Source organism: Coregonus clupeaformis, chromosome 1 (assembly GCF_020615455.1).
Source record: "Coregonus clupeaformis isolate EN_2021a chromosome 1, ASM2061545v1, whole genome shotgun sequence".
In the NCBI taxonomy this organism is placed as follows: domain Eukaryota; kingdom Metazoa; phylum Chordata; class Actinopteri; order Salmoniformes; family Salmonidae; genus Coregonus; species Coregonus clupeaformis.
Window position 1 is genome coordinate 27,965,301 of NC_059192.1, and position 16,157 is coordinate 27,981,457.

The following is a 16,157-nucleotide window of genomic DNA, read 5'->3' on the forward strand; positions in this document are numbered from 1 at the left end:
CTCAAGGCAGCTGGGACCATAGTCAACAAGAAAACAATTGGTAACACTACGCCGTGAAGGACTGAAATCCTGCAGCGCCCGCAAGGTCCCCCTGCTCAAGAAAGCACATATACATGCCCGTCTGAAGTTTGCTAATGAACATCTGAATGATTCAGAGGAGAACTGGGTGAAAGTGTTGTGGTCAGATGAGACCACAATGGAGCTCATTGGCATCAACTCAACTCGCCGTGTTTGGAGGAGGAGGAATGCTGCCTATGACCCCAAGAACACCATCCCCACCGTCAAACATGGAGGTGGAAACATTATGCTTTGGGGGTGTTTTTCTGCTAAGGGGACAGGACAACTTCACCACATCAAAGGGACAATGGACGGGGCCATGTACCGTCAAATCTTGGGTGAGAACCTCCTTCCCTCAGCCAGGGCATTGAAAATGGGTCGTGGATGGGTATTCCAGCATGACAATAACCCAAAACACACGGCCAAGGCAACAAAGGATTGGCTCAAGAAGAAGCACATTAAGGTCCTGGAGTGGCCTAGCCAGTCTCCAGACCTTAATCCCATAGAGAATCTGTGGAGGGAGCTGAAGGTTCGAGTTGCCAAACGTCAGGCTCGAAACCTTAATGACTTGGAGAAGATCTGCAAAGAGGAATGGGAAAAAATCCCTCCTGAGATGTGTGCAAACCTGGTGGCCAACTACAATAAATGTCTGACCTCTGTGATTGCCAACAAGGGTTTTGCCACCAAGTACTAAGTCATGTTTTGCAGAGGGGTGAAATACTTATTTCCCTCATTAAAATGCAAACCAATTTATAACATTTTTGACATGTGTTTTTCTGGATTTTTTTGTTGTTATTCTGTCTCTCACTGTTCAAATAAACCTACCATTAAAAGTATAGACTGATCATGTCTTTGTCAGTGGGCAAACGTACAAAATCAGCAGGGGATCAAATACTTTTTTTCCCTCACTGTATGAGGAACTTGGTAATTTCTCCTTGTCAGTCAGACATTCCTCCTTTTCAGAACTTCCTTCTCAGAACTCAGAGCATCATCCTTCCTCCTCAGAACACCCCTCCCTAGTCATATCTCAACCCTGCATTAGTCAAGCGTCACCCTTCCTCCTCAACCCTCACCCTATTGGTGAGATTGACTGATGCACGGGTGAGAGAGGTGAGGCGAATGGGTGATACCTGACCAATGCAGGGGTGAGGGTTGAGGAGGAGGGGTGACACTTGACTAGTGCAGGTTTGACACTTGACTAGGTGAGGGGTGACGTCTGACTGAGAGGAATGACAACATTTCTAATATGTATTCTATAATCCAGACCTCATGTCATCTACCTCATTCAACAAATCATTATCTTGTGTATGGGAAGTTTGGGAAGTTGGGAAGTTTCAATTAAATACTTTTTTGAAACAATACTTCTGTGTCCTGTTTCCAGATAAGTTTTTCAGCTGTCTGCTTCCTCTGTCTCCCTTTCTCCCCTCTGGCTGAAAATACCACAACATGGGTGTGAACATGGGTGTGACATGACCGCCCAAACGGCCAGATGGTTTTCGGTTCTGGTTGTGTAGGCGCCAAACTCCCCTCTGACAGCCCCCTAAATCCTTGTAATCTATGGTGACATTACAGTCGCTGGCCCGACCCATATAAAGAAAATCCTTAAAATTCCTTGAATAATTAGCACGTAATTTAACTTTGTAGGAGATTAACCTTTTTTCTGAAACATGTGTGGCGGCCTGCCCAGGAAGCCTGATTATTTAATCCACAGGAATACCCTAGTCTTGTATGAAGACTTTTAGCAACATGGGGGGCAAATGGTGAAAGATGATTTGAAACCGGTGTGTCTGATCTGTCTTGTGATAACATTGTCTTCCATTGTTGAACCAAGTTAATTTCCAGGTCTACATAGGTGGTCAATTGTGTCTTTGGGATGGTTTTTGTAGCTAGTTGTTTCACTATTTTGGCAGGGGCACCGAGGCTAAGCCCTATAGTTGGAACTTTGGGCTTGTATTCTTTGAAGTGGGTTTGATTTCCGGGACCACCCATACATAAAATGTATGCACGCATGACTAAGTCGCTTTGGATAAAAGCGTCTGCTAAATGGCATATGTTATTATTATATTATGATGGTGCACACAGACGTAAGCATGCACACACGTTACATTATGACCAGAAATGTAATAGGCTATCAACAACTGAACGTCATACATACAGTGCCTTCGGAAAGTATTCAGACCCATTGACTTTTTCCACATTTTGTTATGTACAGCCTTATTCTAAAATTGATGAAATTGTTTTTTTCCCTCATCAATGTTTATTTTGTAAAAATTTTTTAACCTTTATTTAACTAGGCAAGTCAGTTAAGAACAAATTCTTATTTACAATGACGGCCTACACCGGCCAAACCCGGACGACACTGGGCCAATTGTGCGCCACCCTATGGGACTCCCAATCACTGCCGGTTGTGATACAGCCTGGAATCGAACCAGGGGGTCTGTAGTGACGCATTAAGCACTGAGATGCAGTGCCTTAGACCGCTGCGCCACTCGGGAGCAAATGTACACACAATACCCCATAATGACAAAGCAAAAATAGGTTTTTAGAAATGTTTGCAAATGTTTTACAAATAAAAAACGGAAATATCACATTTACATAAGAATTCAGACCCTTTACTCAGTACTTTGTTGAAGCACCTTTGGCAGCGATTACAGCCTTGAGTCTTCTTGGGTATGATGCTACAAGCTTAGCACACCTGTATTTGGGGAGTTTCTCCCATTCTTCTCTGCACATCCTCTCAAGCTCTGTCCGGTTGGATGGGGAGCGTTGCTGCACAGCTATTTTCAGGTCTCTCCAGAGATGTTCAATCGGGTTCAAGTCCGGGCTCTGGCTGGGCCACTCAAGGACATTCAGAGACTTGTCCCGAAGCCAATCCTGCATTGTCTTGGAAGGTGAACCTTTGCCCCAGTCTGAGGTCCTGAGCGCTCTGGAGCAGGTTTTCATCAAGGATCTCTCTGTACTTTGCTCCGTTCATATTTGCCTTGATCCTGACTAGTCTCCCAGTCCCTGCCGCTGAAAAACATCCCCACAGCATGATGCTGCCACCACCATGGTGCCAGCTTACCTCAAAATGTGACGCTTGGCATTCAGGCCAAAGAGTTCAATCTTGGTTTCATCAGACCAGAGAATCTTGTTTCTCATGGTCTGAGAGTCTTTAGGTGCCTTTTGGCAAACTCCAAGCGGGCAGTCATGTGACTTTTACTGAGGAGTGGCTTCCGTCTGGCCACTCTACCATAAAGGGCTGATTGGTGGAGTGCTGCAGAGATGGTTGTCCTGCTGGAGGTTTCTCCCATCTCCACAGAGAAACTCTAGAGCTCTGTCAGAGTGACCATCGGGTTCTTGGTCACCTCCCTGACCAAGGCCCTTCTCCTTCGATTGCTCAGTTTGGCCGGACGGCCTCCTCTAGGAAGAGCCTTGGCGGTTCCAAACTTCTTCCATTTAAGAATGATGGAGGCCACTGTGTCATTGGGGACCTTCAATGCTGCAGACATTTTTTGGTACACTTCCCTAGATCTGTTCCTCGACACAATCCTGTCTCGGAGCTCTACTGACAATTCCTTCGACCTAATGGCTTGGTTTTTGCTCTGACATGCACTGTCAACTGTGGGACCTTATATAGACAGGTGTGTGCCTTTTCAAATCATGTCCAATCAATTGAATGTACCACAGGTGGACTCCAATCAAGTTGTAGAAACATCTCAAGGATGATCAATAGAAACAGGATGCACCTGAGCTCAAAGGGTCTGAATACTTATGTAAATAAGGTATTTCTGTTTATTATATTTAATACATTTGCTAAAATTCCTAAAAAACTGTTTTCTCTTTGTCATTATGGGGTATTGTATATAGATTGTTTTTGATTTTTTAAACTTTAATCCATTTTAGAATAAGGCTGTAAAGTAAACAAAATGTGGACAAAGTCAAAGGGTCTGAATACTTTCCGAAGGCACTGTATGCTGTATGAAACTGTTACTAGTAACACATTACTCAATCTGTAAGTAGGCGTATTCAATTAATTGCAAAGTTAGATGGATGTTTCCTCCCATCTGCTGGTCAAACATGGGATAGGTCCCAGGTTTATTTTCATAAACCAGGGGTGTCAAACTCATTCCATGGAGGGCCGAGTGTGCTGGTTGTTGATTTCACCTTTCAATTTGTGTCCAATTAAGACCTATACAACCAGTTGAGGGGAGTACCTAACTAATCAGTGACCATAATTCATTAATTAGGTACAAGGGAGTGAAAACCCACAGACACTCTGCCCTCCATGGAATGAGTTTGACACATAAACAGTTAACACAACAGTCAAAGTGGTCAGTAAAACAGTCCTGTGCAGCGACACATTCATGTTTTGATATTTGAATGCTTTGGTGTCTGGATAAGAGCGTCTGCTAAATGACTAAAAATGTAAAAAATGTAAAATGTTTTATACACATTAAGTTTTTTAACACAATGCAATACTGTACTACAACTGATAAATGTTTATGTTTTGGCTAAATGTATTTGTTTACTTATGGTAATCTATGTTTGTATTTCAATACTTACGGTAGTTGAGAATGTAAATAGACTGCAACTATGCATGTGCGTGCGAAAAGCAACATGTCAGCGCCCTTGAGCAGCAAAAAATAATAATAATAAATAAACGCTCTGCTTTTGGTGATGGTTAGCTAGCTAGCTAGGATAAGTGAAAATCCAGAAAACAATGTGAATGCAAAATAGTCGTTATGGTCGATACAACTGCAGCTACAACCTATCCAAAAAGCTTCAGAATGTCGTGCCACTTCAATTAGCTGTCATTGTGTAGCGTTAACGTACTTGTGTTCCCCCATGTACTTTTTGTATTGATTTGTTTTTAATAAAATACAAAAATCTATATATACATTGAGGGAAAAAAGTATTTGATCCCCTGCTGATTTTGTACATTTGCCCACTGACAAAGAAATGATCAGTCTATCATTTTAATGGTAGGTTTATTTGAACAGTGAGAGACAGAATAACAACAACAAAAATCCAGAAAAACGCATGTCAAAAATGTTATAAATTGATTTGCATTTTAATGAGGGAAATAAGTATTTGACCCCCTCTCAATCAGAAAGATTTCTGGCTCCCAGGTGTCTTTTATACAGGTAACAAACTGAGATTAGGAGCACACTCTTAAAGGGAGTGCTCCTAATCTCAGCTTGCTACCTGTATAAAAGACACCTCTCCACAGAAGCAATCAATCAATCAGATTCCAAACTCTCCACCATGGCCAAGACCAAAGAGCTCTCCAAGGATGTCAGGGACAAGATTGTAGACCTACACAAGGCTGGAATGGGCTACAAGACCATCGCCAAGCAGCTTGGTGAGAAGGTGACAACAGTTGGTGCGATTATTCACAAATGGAAGAAACACAAAAGACCTGTCAATCTCCCTCGGCCTGGGGCTCCATGCAAGATCTCACCTGGTGGAGTTGCAATGATCATGAGAACGGTGAGGAATCAGCCCAGAACTACACAGGAGGATCTTGTCAATGATCTCAAGGCAGCTGGGGCCATAGTCACCAAGAAAACAATTGGTAACACACTACGCCGTGAAGGACAGGGCCATGTACCGTCAAATCTAGGGTGAGAACCTCCTTCCCTCAGCCAGGGCATTGCAAATGGGTCGTTGATGGGTATTCCATTATGACAATGACCCAAAACACACGGTCAAGGCAACAAAAGAGTGGCTCAAGAAGAAGCACATTAAGGTCCTGGAGTGGCCTAGCCAGTCTCCAGACCTTAATCCCATAGAAAATCTGTGGAGGGAGCTAAAAGGTTAGAGTTGCCAAACGTCAGCCTCGAAACCATAATGACTTGGAGAAGATCTGCAAAGAGGATGTCTTTGTCAGTGGGCAAATGTACAAAATCAGCAGGGGATCAAATACTTTTTTCCCTCACTGTATATATATATATATATATAAAAAATATATATTTTTTAAATCTAGCGTTAACGTTAGTTAGCTAGATAAAATGCAAAACAAATCAACAAATGATAGCAATATTTTTCCATTGTTGAATTGAGCCTTTCATGCAAACAGTATCGTTTAGTGTGGCTTTTACACAAGCTGTCAAAATGCACTTAGGAAATGTGTATGGCCGGTCCTTGATGTCCTCTTACCAGAGGTGGTCAACTGTCATGTTTCAAAGAGATTACCGAGCAGTTCTATGTGGTAGATGTTGAAATCCGTCCCCAAAGCTTTGCCCAAATAGTAGAGTTATGCATGCAACTCAGCCATTGATGATTACGAAGTTACTGTTTGTGGACGACATCTTTGCCAGAAGATCACTACAGGACTACATGAAGAAGATGTAGACAGAGTACTGTGATAGTCTGACAGTTGTCAACATGACAGATAGACAGCAGGATGGTGAAGAGGAATTGAGAGTGAAGAGAACAACACTTTCTGTACTAGCCCCAGTGATCCAGTACATCAGAGAGCTTCAGACAAAACAGCTGAATCTGAAACATTACTGAAAGGTGAGGCCACACCTAATGTGTGATATTCTATCAACAGATGCAGCAGGACATTGGGCATCTCATGGCCATTAGGTCTCAGCAGCTTGAGAGTTTGCTGATGTCATAAACTACCCATCTTGTACGGTGCATTCGGAAAGTATTCAGACCCCTCCCTTTTCCACATTTTGTTACATTACAGCCTTGTTCTAAAATGGATTAAATGAATAAATGTCCTCATTAATTTTCACACAAAAACCCATAATGACAAAGCGAAAACAGGTTTAGAGAAATGTTTGCAACTTTTTAAAAATAAAATCAATTAAAACGTATTTACATAAGCATTCAGACCCTTTGCTATGAGACTCGAAATTGAGCTCAGGTGCATCCTGTTTCCATTGACCATCCTTGAGATGTTTCTACAACTTGATTGGAGTCCACCTGTTGTAAATTCAATTGATTGGACATTATTTGGAAAGGCATACACCTGTCTATATAAGGTCCCACAGTTAAAAGTGCATGTCAGAGCAAAAACCAAGCCATGAGGTCAAAGGAATTGTCCATAGAGCTCTGAGACAGGATTGTGTCGAGGCACAGATCTGGGGAAGGGTACCAACCAATGTCTTCAGCATTGAAGGTCCCCAAGAACACAGTGGCCTCCATCATTCTTAAATGGAAGAAGATTGGAACCACCAAGACTCTTCCTAGAGCTGGCAGCCCGGCCAAACTGTGCAATCGGGGGAGAAGGACCTTGGTCAGGGAGGTGACCAAGAACTCGATGGTCACTCTGACAGACCTCCAGAGTTCCTCTGTGGAGATGGGAGAAACTTCCAGCAGGACAATCTTCTCTGCAGCACTCCACCAATCAGGCCTTTATGGTAGAGTGGCCAGACGGAAGCCACTCCTCAGTAAAAAGCACATGACAGCTCGCTTGGAGTTTGCCAAAAGGCACAAAAGGACTTTCAGACCATGAGAAACAAGATTATCTGGTCTGATGAAACCAATATTGAACTCTTTGGTCTGAATTTTTTATTTAATTTTTTATTTAACCTTTATTTAACCAGGTAAGCCAGTTGAGAACAAGTTCTCATTTACAACTGCGACCTGGCCAAGATAAAGCAAAGCAGTGCGATAAAAACAACACAGAGTTACATATGGGGTAAAAAACATAAAGTCAAAAATACAACAGAAAATATATATACAGTGTGTGCAAATGTAGCAAGTTATGGAGGTAAGGCAATAAATAGGCTATAGTGCAAAATAATTACAATAGTATTAACACTGGAATGCTAGATGTGCAAGAGATTATGTGCAAATAGAGATACTGGGGTGCAAAATAGCAAAATAAATAACAATATAGGGATGAGGTAGTTGGGTGGGCTAATTTCAGATGGGCTGTGTACAGGTGCAGTGATCGGTAAGGTGCTCTGACAACTGATGCTTAAAGTTAGTGAGGGAGATAAGAGTCTCCAGCTTCAGAGATTTTTGCAATTCTTTCCAGTCATTGGCAGCAGAGAACTGGAAGGAATGGCGGCCAAAGGAGGTGTTGGCTTTGGGAATGACCAGTGAGATATACCTGCTGGAGCGCAGACTACGGGTGGGTGCTGCTATGGTGCCAAGTGTCACGTCTGGAGGAAACCTCGCACCATCCTTACGGTGAAGCATGGTGGTGGCAACATCATGCTGTGGGGATGTTTTTCAGCGGCAGGCACTGGGAGACTAGTCAGGATCGAGGGAAAGATGAACGGAGCGAAGTACAGTGAGATCCTTGATGAAAACCTGCTCCAGAGCGCTCAGGACCTCAGACTGGGGCGAAGGTTCACCTACTAACAGGACAACGACCCTAAGCACACGGCCAAGACAACGCAGGAGTGGCATGGGAACAATTCTCTGAATGTCCTTGAGTTGCCCAGCCAGAGGCCGGACTTGAACCCGATCTAACATCTCTGGAGAAACCTGAAAATAGCTGTGCAGCGACGCTCCCCATCCAACCTGACAGAGATTGAGTAGATCTGCAGAGAAGAATGGGAGAAACTCCCCAAATACAGTTGTGCCAAGCTTGTAGCATCATACCCAAGAAGACTCGAGGCTGTAATTGCTGCCAAAGGTGCTTCAACAAAGTACTGAGTAAAGGGTCTGAATATTTATGCAAATGTGATATTTCAGTTTTTTTGTTTTAATACATTTGCAAAAATGTCTAAAAACCTGCTTTTGCTTTGTCATTATGGGTTATTGTGTGTAGATTGATGAGGGGAAAAAACAATTTCATCAATTTTAGAATAACGCTTTAACGTAACAAAATGTGGAAAAAGTAAAGGGGTCTGAATACTTTCCGAATGCACTGTATCTGTCAGTAACCCGTTTCCATCCACAATTTTTAATGCGAGTAAAGTCATACCGTATATTTAAAAAAAATCACGACACTTGTGATGGAAACAGGACGTTTCTATACAATTTTATAAATGCCGACAGATAATTTGTTAGTTCGACATGGTGGGATCTTTGTGTGTCTGTAAAATGTATAATGCGAGAAATGGAGGTGGAAATGCCTTAATGCGCAAATATTGATATAATAACCATAATATTGAAGTAAACTTGGAGTCACGCCAAGATATGGTGTGTAGTCCTCTCACTACGACTCGGGAAACTGATAAGTTGCGTCAATTCAAATCTGGTATTGGAACAAAAGAGGTCAATACACGTCTTCTAAAATAGACTAGTATTTTAATTAATGCAAAACACTTCAATGGTAAATATGATGTTCGTATATACGGGTCCACTGAAATACCACGCAGGGCAGACAGAGAACTGGTCCATTGTTATGAGTTCTTCTTTAAATACTCTGACAGAGATAGTTCCCGCTCCCTGCTGGCCTATCAGAGTAGAGGCTGGTCCCAGCCCCTTGGCGCTTCACTGTTGCCAGGCATCAGTTGTTTTGCAACTTGTCCAGAGAGTCAGCACTTTTGCAGTACACATGTCCTTGAGCGTTCTAACAAAGAGGCAGTGTGTATGTGGTGAATCACAAGTCTTATCTCCCCCTACTCCCTAACAGTTCCTCACATGAATCACAGCTTGTTAGGTTAAACAATTTATATCAGTACAGTACAAACCTTTTATGTTTAATCATTAATGCTTTCTTATTAAGCTAACAGCACATCTAAAATATAAGAGAATAATTTCCCACAAAACCATGCAGTTTATTACAATGAATGAATGAATTAAATGAATAAATGAAATTTTAATTTTGTGTCAAATTTCCAATTGGAAACCCATCCCTTATGGGATTAATTGACACAAACAAATATTACAATAATTCACTGTGGTAATTCAATGATAATTCTTCTTCCAGTGTTCTCTGCATTGCGCATCGCATAAAGAGTTGTAAAAAATTATGGTAAAAATCAATACATAATAGTAAATAAGGTTATCCAAACAATAATTATATCCCTAGAGCAGTAAAATAATATACATACAGTACATACATACATATACATGTTTCAAGCAGACCACTATAGTCCCCGTGCCCAAGAATGCCAAGGTAACCTGTCTAAATGACTATCGCCCTTAGCACTCAGATCTGTAGCCATGAAATGCTTTGAAAGGCTGCTAGCTCACATCAACACCATCATCACAGACACCCTGGACCCACTCCAATTCGCATACAGCCCCAACAGATCCACAGATGACACAATCTCTATTGCACGCCACACTGCCCTTTCCCACTTGGACAAAAGGAACACCTACGTGAGAATCCTGTTCATTGACTACAGCTCAGTGTTCAACACCATAGTGCCCTCCAAGCTCATCACTAAGCTAAGGACCTTGGGACTGAAGTTACCACCCTCTGCAACTGGATCCTGGACGTCCTGACGGGATGCCCCCAGGTGGTGAGGTTAGTCAACAACACATCTGCCATGCTGACCCTCAACACGTGAGCCCCTCAGGGGTGCATGCTTAGTCCCTGTCTGTACTCCCTGTTCACCCACGACTGCGTGGCCAAGCACGACTCCAACACCATCATTAAGTTTGCTGACGACAGGATGACAACCTCTCCCTCAACGTCAGCAAGACAAAGGAGCTGATTGTGGACTAAAGGAAACAGAGGGCTGAGCACGTCTCCATTTACATCGACGGGGCTGAAGTGGAGAGGGTCGAGAGCTTCAAGTTCCTCGATGTCCACATCATGCCATAAAACTGCTAAGTATTTAGTAAAATAGTCAACCAAATAGCTACCCGGACTATCTGCATTGACCCTTTTTGCACTAACTTTTTTGACTCATCACATATGCTGCTGCTCACGTTTACTATCTATCACTTTATTCCTAGTTATATCTAGTTATATCTACCTCAATTACCTCATACCCCTGCACATCGACTCGGTACTGGTACCCCTTGTATATAGCCAAGTTATCGTTACTCATTGTGTATCTATTATTACTTTTATTATTACGCGTTTTACTTTTCTCTTTTCTTTCTCTCTGTATTGTTGGGAAGGGCCGTAAGCATTTCACTGTTAGTCCACACCTGTTGTTTACTAAGCATGTGAAGAATAACATTTGATTAGATTTGAAATAACTTATGAATAAATATAAATATCAAGGGTATTATTCTGGTGACATGATGATTGATGCTTGACTGCTCTTATCCATAAGACTAGCCTACCCGCACTGTATCTGCAAGCTGTTGGCTAGAGCGCACTTACCAAGACCAGAGTAGGCACATTTGCTATTTAAGGCAACAGTTTTTGTAGTTGAAAATGCGATGTGAACACATTTAACTTTAGATTTTTATTGGGTACATAAAAATGTATGCGAAAAAGTAGATTTTGTGTGCACTATGTCATCAGGCACTGATTTTTATCCACAACAAATCCATTTGGTGTGAAAATAGGCATATTTTTTCTTCATGTGGATTTTGGATATTTTTCACCAATTGGATGGAAACCTAGCTAGTGACTGCCAAGTGTCAACCACTTTTATCATGATGTGCTGACAGTCATTTTCTTTGAACATATTTCAACAACAAAAAAGAAAAGCATTGCACCAATATTTTTAACGAATCAGCTCTACCTCGCTGTATTTCTACTGTATTTGCAAAGAGAGGTAACTGGTTGTTACCTCTCTTCTGTGGAGCTCATGCGATTTACGCTCTGACGTTTGACGTCAGCATGCGCTTTTCTGTTCTACCATTGGTTCCCCGGTTTAAAGGTAACTTCCCTCATTGGTTTGTGACATTTTGGATACGGATTTCAAATGTGTAGGGAACTGGCGCTTTTTCCATCTTTTCCTCATTCAAATATCAAGAAAGTTGCCGAACCCAGGCTAGCTAGCTAATGTCGGTAGTAGACCAGAAATAGGTGAAGTTACCTTAAAGGTATGCAATATTTTTCTTACCTAAAGCAGCAAGCGTGTTATTATATTGTTAGCTAGGCTAATAGCTATGTTTAATTTGATTCAGGCTAGTTACGCAAAACTTTTGACGTTAATTTGACAAAGCTGCATCCCTTCTAGCCATGATGACCCTAGTTTGTTGCAACGTTAGCTAGCTAACGCTACTCGCTTGCCATCTTGTCAACCTAGCTAGTTAGCTACTTGACTAACTAGCGGTAGCTAGCCATACCTAGCCTAGTTATGTCACTGTAGTTAGCTGACGTTAGCTAGTTTAATATTTATCTAACGTTAGGTAACTGTGTAGTTAACTTACGTAGTTATACATCTTGCAATAGTTGGCTAGTTACATGTATAGTTTTGACGTTATAGTTATTGGATATTGTATTTTTAAGTTTAAATCCACTTAGCTGCTCAACATGAGACTAGTTAGCATTACCAATGCCATGGGCTGTCCTATGAATATAGGGAACGTTAGCTAGCTAACGTGATGGTGGAAACGACTAAAATTATAACTTTTGAAATCATTTAGTACGTCATATGGTACTTTAAATGCTTATTTTGTACTAACTTACTATGCATGTAATGTTAGTTAGGTATTGTGATATCAATGACCTTTATGCCAAATTAGTTGGCCTCCTGGCTAACTAGCAATGCTACAATGTAAATTTGGGGGGAACAAGGAAGGTGCACTATGGGATTGCAACTAGTTAACTACTTTTTGATCAACCAAAATAACATACACTTAGTTAACGTTAATAATGTTACGTTTTAGAATGTAGCTAACTCGAGTAACTGAGTGGGGCAATCCACTGTGTTTTGAAGCACAATTTATGTACTGTAGCTAGCCAGTTTGGCGCGTTTTGATTGTGAGATGGAACTGGCTAATGCAGTGTATCTTCTCTTCCGGCTCAGGGCTACAGTTTGAAGTCAATGAAAATGAAGTGTCTGTCCAACTACGAGGAACCCCGCTTTCCATGTGGCATGGAGAAACATGTCACATACAAGGAGTCAGGCCTCAAAACCTCACCACTCATGGGATGCGTCCAAGTAGTAGTCAAACAACTCTCTCCAGGTGTCACCTCTGCCAATGTTTGCCTCAAGGATGATGTGAAAGGTGTTCACAATAAGGAGAACAACCATCATGACAGGACCCTTGACGAGGTGAACCTAGGCTGTGAAGCATTCGAGGACAGCGGTTACCTGTCTTTACAGAACAGCCAGATAGAGGACTTTTATAACGTAAAGGAACAAGGGGAGTCACTAGGACAGGATATATTCTCCCCATGTACTCCAGTTGCTGATTATCACAAGGCTAAGCATACTGCCTCTCAACTCCCCATACTGAAGTTTCAACATGCCATATGCCAAGAACTCACCAATAGCTTCAAGAGGACCCAGAGCTATGACTGGACTGTCATTAGCCGGCTAGCAGAGGACTCCGGCCTTGAAAGGGTTATTGGTGGGAATATGGGCCTTGAATGTATGGATGTTTTAAAAGCACTGCTGGAGAGGGACATGAAGCACATCCTAACCAGGATCCTGCGTCTGCTTGATGTTGACTTGATAAGGTAAACATTTGACCTTTACTGATCTTATGACAATTGTAGAGGTTTTTCAACATGAAAATAGTTTTGTACTCTTATCATATATTCATGGTGGTTTTTCTCGTTTTCGTCACAGCTGTAGAAAAGTGAGCAAGACCTGGAGAAAAATAATCTGCCAAGACAAGTCTGCACTCCGTAAATGCTACCAGGCTGAACAGAGACTCCGGGTAAGCGCTAACATTTTAAATGGGTTTCCTTTAGTCATGTATATCAGGTATCAGTGGTTTTAATTCACATTGATGGTTTAGTTTTTTAAGCTTACAGAGGCTCCCAACTTTGCTGATATGTTCTTTATTTGCATTTATTTAGAGGCCCTTTGCAGTACTTCAATCTTAATTGCCTAACCATAGGGTAATCCACTGCATGAGTATTGTATGCTAAATAGCAATGTCCTTTTTTGTTATAGGACTCAAGAACCCCTGTAGGACTGGAGAATGTGGGCTCTTTGACGCGAGACGTGACCCTGTCCAGGGTTGTAATGTCCTGCATGCAGAGAGTAGCTTCAACCCCTATCCAGAAGTCTACCAAGAGGATGCTCTCCCAGAGAGAATGCACACAGGCGCCGTACTGCTGCCAGCAATCTCGCTTCAGAGAATACCAAGAGGTGAGGGTTCCTCTATTCACTTTGCATGTGAAGGTTCAGAGGACATGATGGTGCTCAGTGTGTGTGTACTTATTGGGTTGGTCACCTTCCAATCAGTTCCAAAAAAGTCATTGACATTATGTTCATGTTACCAATGATACATATTGTGAGTTAAACTCTGTAGCCTTATACATTGTTTGGTTGTGTTCTCTAGGCTGCCAGTTTGCTGAAGCAGCACGAGTCGCTGAAGCCCTGTAAGCGCTGCGGCTCTCCAGCCAAGCACAACGCAGACGCAATGAGGGCCACCTGTACCCGCTTCAGTTGTGCCTTTGACTTCTGCACCCAGTGCCAGGGCCCCTTCCATGGCTCCTCAGCCTGCCGCACGCGGCTGACCTGGCGGTCTTGCAGCTCCAGAGCCACCCCCATCCTCATTGGCAGTGCTCGCAGCAAGCGGAACATCAGGCGCCTGTGAGATCAACACAGCCTGCGATAAAGACCCAATCGCTCACCTTTTTTAAAACTAACAGAAGTTCTAAGGAATATTTGTTTTATTCATAGGCCTTTTAGCCCACTGCCTCCTCGCCACAGACCAAAGGGATCTCGGCTATTGGAATACTCTGCTTTAGAATACTACTGTATTCTGGGGCTATCAAGTGATGCCAGTTCTCCGGCATATGTCGTCAGAAAGTGACAATCGTACTGGAAGCCCAAAACAAGAACGTCCCACTGAATGCAGGGGAATTTTTCCTAGACTTTTATTTTTCTTAATGAAATGTCCTTGTCCTCTTCATATATTTGTAAGTCTTTTAAATGTGAGATATGTAAATATTTATATTGTTTAAATAAATGTATCTTTTGGGATTTTCAAGAAAACTGGTATATATATATTTTTTTTTCTCCAGTTTATTTTTCAAAGCAAAATACAACCAGAAACCACACGACATGCACAAACTTGCTTTCAGAACTTATCAAGCAGAGCATGTTAAAATGCCAATAAGGTCTGAAAGTTACATCATACTTTCAGGGTCAGTTCCCACATTTTTTCAAGGGGCTTGACAATTATATCTTATAATTCATGAAAATGCATCCATTTAAGATATATATTATGTATACAATATATTTGTGGATTAGTTTACTCTAATCTATTCAAGACTATTCAAAAAGCCTACAAAAGTTCATAAACTACAAAGCTACTTCCTGGAAAATGATGTCACTTTCATAGCATATTGTTTGCCACTTGCTTCGAAAGCTGTAACAACTGGTGAAAGTAAGCCATTCATCCATTAGATGGTGCCATAATGCAGCTCTAAAAACATGTCTCACTATCTGGAAAGATTAAATGTTAAGGAATTGAGAAGACAACATAGTAGCTCAGTTGGTAGAGCATGGCGTTTGCAACGCTAGGGTTGTGGGTCCGTTTCCCACGGGGGACCAGTATGAAAAAAAAAAAAGTATGCACTCACTAACTGTAAGTCGCTCTGGATAAGAGCGTCTGCTAAAATGACTAAAATGTAAATATAGCTGAAAACAGCCAAGATTTACACGTCCTTAATGGTGATTAATGGTTTAATATGATTCACGGTTATACTACCGGTATTCTCCAATAATTAAATTACATTCAATGTGTAGGCTTATCTGAAAAGTATGGTCTTCTACAGCTGGATGATGATGATGCAGTTCTGTAAAGGAGTAGCTTGAGTGGAGATGGCGTTGATGGTACAGCCAGGGAGGGAGAAACAGTCCGACAGGCAGGCACAGAGCTCTTCATCAGGCACCTCAGTCTCTGAAGTTCACAGCTAGTTCTCTGTAGGTAGGTTGGAACAGATCCACCACCGAAAAGTGTAGCACCCACCTACCTATTATGGGCTTTCAATTCATAATTGAGGTATGTAACATATGTTCAATTAAAATGTCTGGGTAATACAGTTTCTCCCCAGTCTGACTGAAATTGATTTCATAGGCCCTATCTGCCGCCTGAAATAATCTGTGGTGCTTGCTCTATTCTAAAGCAACAATTATATAATTTTTGCACCATTTGGTAACTTT

The 16,157-nt window shown here is 41.8% G+C and overlaps 1 protein-coding gene across 1 annotated transcript; it reads left to right on the forward strand.

Annotated features, from left to right (window-relative positions):
• The first annotated feature begins 11,772 nt into the window (after window positions 1–11,772).
• On the forward strand, window positions 11,773–14,922 carry LOC121583381 (F-box only protein 5). The gene is made up of 5 exons (XM_041899563.2): window positions 11,773–11,907; window positions 12,837–13,492; window positions 13,605–13,695; window positions 13,935–14,132; window positions 14,326–14,922. Exons 2-5 carry the CDS (start codon window positions 12,855–12,857, stop codon window positions 14,581–14,583), a joined length of 1,185 nt encoding a protein of 394 aa, XP_041755497.1. The 5' UTR covers window positions 11,773–11,907; window positions 12,837–12,854; the 3' UTR covers window positions 14,584–14,922.
• Window positions 14,923–16,157: the final 1,235 nt, after the last annotated feature.

Coding starts and splice junctions, on each gene's coding strand:
- LOC121583381 (XM_041899563.2), top strand. CDS start 12,855: ATGAAAATGAAGTGTCTGTCCAACTACGAGGAACCCCGCTTTCCATGT. Junction 13,696..13,934: donor AGGCTGAACAGAGACTCCGG/GTAAGCGCTAAC, acceptor TTTTTGTTATAG/GACTCAAGAACCCCTGTAGG. Junction 14,133..14,325: donor GCTTCAGAGAATACCAAGAG/GTGAGGGTTCCT, acceptor TGTGTTCTCTAG/GCTGCCAGTTTGCTGAAGCA.